Source organism: Coregonus lavaretus, assembly GCF_964263955.1.
Source record: "Coregonus lavaretus genome assembly, chromosome: 17".
Classification (NCBI taxonomy): domain Eukaryota; kingdom Metazoa; phylum Chordata; class Actinopteri; order Salmoniformes; family Salmonidae; genus Coregonus; species Coregonus lavaretus.
The window spans coordinates 36,974,795-36,978,430 of record NC_140004.1 but is presented as its reverse complement, the minus strand read 5'-3'; the positions used below and the strand labels follow the sequence as shown (position 1 = coordinate 36,978,430).

The 3,636-nt window shown below is 42.5% G+C and overlaps 1 protein-coding gene across 1 annotated transcript; it reads right to left on the bottom strand.

Annotated features, from left to right (window-relative positions):
- Positions 1-336: 336 nt before the first annotated feature.
- Positions 337-3,042, bottom strand: LOC311144649 (DBH-like monooxygenase protein 2 homolog). Its single transcript, XM_084180700.1, has 3 exons — positions 2,485-3,042; positions 1,538-1,684; positions 337-855 (listed from the first exon to the last, which is right to left on the bottom strand). The coding sequence occupies exons 1-3, from the start codon at positions 2,749-2,751 to the stop codon at positions 688-690; spliced, it is 582 nt and encodes a 193-aa protein (XP_084036826.1). The 5' UTR covers positions 2,752-3,042; the 3' UTR covers positions 337-687.
- Between the last annotated feature and the right edge of the window lie 594 nt (positions 3,043-3,636).

The following is a 3,636-nucleotide window of genomic DNA, read 5'->3' as shown; positions in this document are numbered from 1 at the left end:
TTCCCGTCAGTCTCAACATAGGTCTGTAGCCATTCTTGACCGTTTTAGCTATCCATTGTAAGTGTTTAAATCACCTCATTTTTCAGCATAACGCACAGCCCCATGTTGCAAGGATCTCTACACAATTCCAAGAAGCTGACAACATCCCAGTTCTTCCATGGCCTGCATACACAGACATGTCACCAATTAAATGTTTGGGAAGCTCTGGATCGGTGTACAACAATGTTCCATTTCCTGCCAATATCCAGGAACGTCGCACAGCCGTTGACGAGCGGAAAAAACGTTCCACAATCAGCCTGAGCAACTATACGTATGTGTCACACTTAATGACAGAAATGGCTGTCCCACCAGATGCTGACTTTTTCCCCTGCGCCACACCCCTACCTTAAGGTATCTGACCAACAGATGCACATCTGTATTCCCAGTCATGTGAAATCCATAGATTAGGGCCTGATTAATTTATTTCAATTGACTGATTTCCTTACAACTCAGTAAAATCTTTGAAATTGTTACATATTTCTGTTCAGAGTAAAGTCATTGGATTTTCACATTTTGCTTCCAGTCCAAGATGAAACGTTTCATCACCAAGCGTTCAAACATGGTAAGACATAACATTTTACGCATAGGAAGGAGTAGTTGAGTGAATTATTCCTTAAATTTGACATTTTCATATATCATGAATACAGATTATTGACACTTTTCTATTGCGCGTGGGGGACTGGCGCCAGAGTTGCTGACAAGGGGGCTGGAGCTAGGCATGTTGAGCAGGTTCACCTCCTTGGTCCCCCTACTTTTGCCATGGTAGCCGATGTCATCCGTTTTCCCGTAGGCATAGATCAGCTTCAATGGACTGTCCTATGATGGGGATCGAACAAAACATACAAGAGAACAGAAGAAAAAAAACAGGTTAAGGACTGCGTTTAGAAAAGTCCTAGTAGGCACTAAGTAGGGCCTATATCAGCCATCAACAAGATTCAGCCAAGGGCCGATTTCTCTCTTGAGCGGATGATCGGCGGCAGTTTCAAACCTGGCTTACATTTGTATACGATCACATGAGTCTACGCCGTGGGAATACTTGAACAGATTTCTTAAATTAAAGTCACTTGCAGCGGATTTCCCAGTGTTTACAGTCTTATGTCCAACAATGAAAATTGTTCCCTCTGATAACGTCGGAGGCCAAATAAAACCAGCCGCGGTCCAAATTCAACCTGCGGGCCACCAGTTGGGGAACCATATCCAACATAATGTTGTCATTGACGTTATGACTCCAGTCTTTAATAATGCCATTTTAAATGCTAAGTTTGTGAATCTCCGAGAACCACGTAGGGTTACAAAAGCCTCCATGTTTATGCAGTTTGTGGTGAACTACTCAATAAAATAACTAGTAAGTGGATATAAACGACAGATTTTTTCTTTTGGAAAAGTTTTTATTGTACATTTCCTTTAAAACAGCTCACATTTTTAAAAATACATTTACACACATGAAAACGGCATAAAAGTGCATAAAAACCAGCATTACATTTACAACTTAACTCACGGTCATGCGGAAGTCATCCTTGTCACATGACTGGATGGCCCTCCAGAAGGTCATGGTGGTTTGACCGTCTGCCTCGGTCAGGGACAGGAGGGTGTAGTCCTGTTTCTCATCCACCAAGGGAAATCCGTTGCTTGTGGCATGATAATCCTGAAGGAAATACAACAAAATACTGATGTTATCTGGAGTATTTATAGAGCCTACTAGACTTGTGTTTTATTAGGTGTGCTTGGTGAAAGCACAACTTTAGAAACTGTTCATTATCACTATTATGCTGCTGCCACCACCTGTAGCACCAGAACCATAAGCTATCAACACCAGAAAGTCCAGACTGCCACTGGTCAGGTTGCTTGAAGAAACTGACACTAATACTGGTCACACTACAACCATATTTGCATGACTCCCAGTGCGTGCCAGGGACATGGATGTGGGGAATTCTGGTCACTACAGCTTTCTTTACAAAGGAAGCCCAATTTAAAAATATTTTCCAATCAGATTTTCCCAGATCTTATCTGATCAGTCAAATGACCGATTAGTGAAAAAATATCATAATTGAGCAGCCTACATAAAAGCAGCCTTCTTACTAGTCGTCAACTGTTTCAGCTAGAAACCCCATTTAAACTAACGTGCAAACCGATCTGGAATAGTGTGCTTGTATACTGACCACAACCATAAAACCTTTTCTAGTTATACTTAAAATGTTATATAGAGTTCAGCTCTTCTCTAAAACTTGACCAGGTGCAACACATTCACATGTAGTTTGCCAAATGTTTGAGGTGTTGAAAACCACTACACTGTCACAGTAGCCTATTCCTAAGACCTACAATATAACTACCTCTAACTAAAAGCTAGGACGCAGGGTCATATATAGGGCTACTTCTACAAGAAACTACTACATTACCACTGATACTTGTCTAATTGTAACGATTACAGGTTAATGGTTTAGATACCTTGAAGTAGTTGGCTTTTGGTCCGACCCCTCCAATAACGATATCTGCTCCAGCCATGTCTCCATTTGGGCTGAACCCGAATCCCACCCAGCCAGTGGTCTTGAAGGTCAGCTGGAACGTGATGGTGCCCTGGACCTCGCTGAACCCCCACTTCAGGATGACATTGTTGTCCACGTCAAGGTGCTCCATGAAGGGCATATGGATGTCCGGCTGTGCCCCGATCACTGGAGTCCAAGTCAGGAGCAGGGAGAGGAGTAGAAGGATCATCCTGTCTGTCACCCACAGATAGACCCTGAGAACTCAACCAGATCAGATACAAAAACTCCAGGTCAAACAAACAGCTATCTCGCCACGGAGCGCCGCTAAGATTCTGACACACTCACTGCCCTTGTCCGAATACCCGTGCTTGCGTCCTAAATAGTTAGTAGGCTTTTCGGGTATGCGAAAATACGTTTTATAGTATGTGAAACTAAATACATTTAGACCCAGGTGTGTTTGACAACAGCTGATAATCAGAGAAAGGAGACGCCATTGCGTTGTTTCCCGCCATTTAGCTACAGCCAGTCCCCTTCTCTGATTATCAGCTCTTGTCAAACATACCTGGGGTGCATTCATTTCGTTTTTTACGTTTGCTAATTTGCATGACGGTTTGTAGCGCTACTGAACGACACGTTTCCACAAAACGGTGGGCACCGTTCTTCAACAGTTTTCATTTGAGGTACGTTTTCTCCCGTTTGGTGGGTGTGGAGAGGTAATAGGGGAATATGCTGTCCATATAACCAGGTTTCCATCCAACATTTCATGAGAGTAAAGTACATTTCGGATAAAAAAAATGTCATGACAGGCCTGATGGAAACAGAACATCACATTTTTCGGTAAACTTTCCAAATGTCGTCAAAACAAAATGCACTAGACGAGGTATGATCTTTTTGTGTCAGTAAAATGAATTATGCAAAAAAGTCGGTGGAAACGCAATTATGCGCAATTATTGATATAATAACCATCATATGGAAGTAAACTTCGAGTCACGCGATGACATGTTGTGTAGTCCTCCCCACTACGACTCATCGGGAAAGCATGCAGTTTATTAGGTTACAGATTAAAGAAATGATGAACTTCACAGGGTTGTGAAAGTGCAAGGTGATGAGCTCG

Excerpts from the sequence above, each read along its gene's own strand:
- LOC311144649 (XM_084180700.1), bottom strand. The coding sequence starts at position 2,751 with ATGATCCTTCTACTCCTCTCCCTGCTCCTGACTTGGACTCCAGTGATC. Across the intron at positions 1,685-2,484 it reads CAAAAGCCAACTACTTCAAG|GATTATCATGCCACAAGCAA; the intron begins GTATCTAAACCA and ends TATTTCCTTCAG. Across the intron at positions 856-1,537 it reads AGGATGACTTCCGCATGACC|GACAGTCCATTGAAGCTGAT; the intron begins GTGAGTTAAGTT and ends TCCCCATCATAG.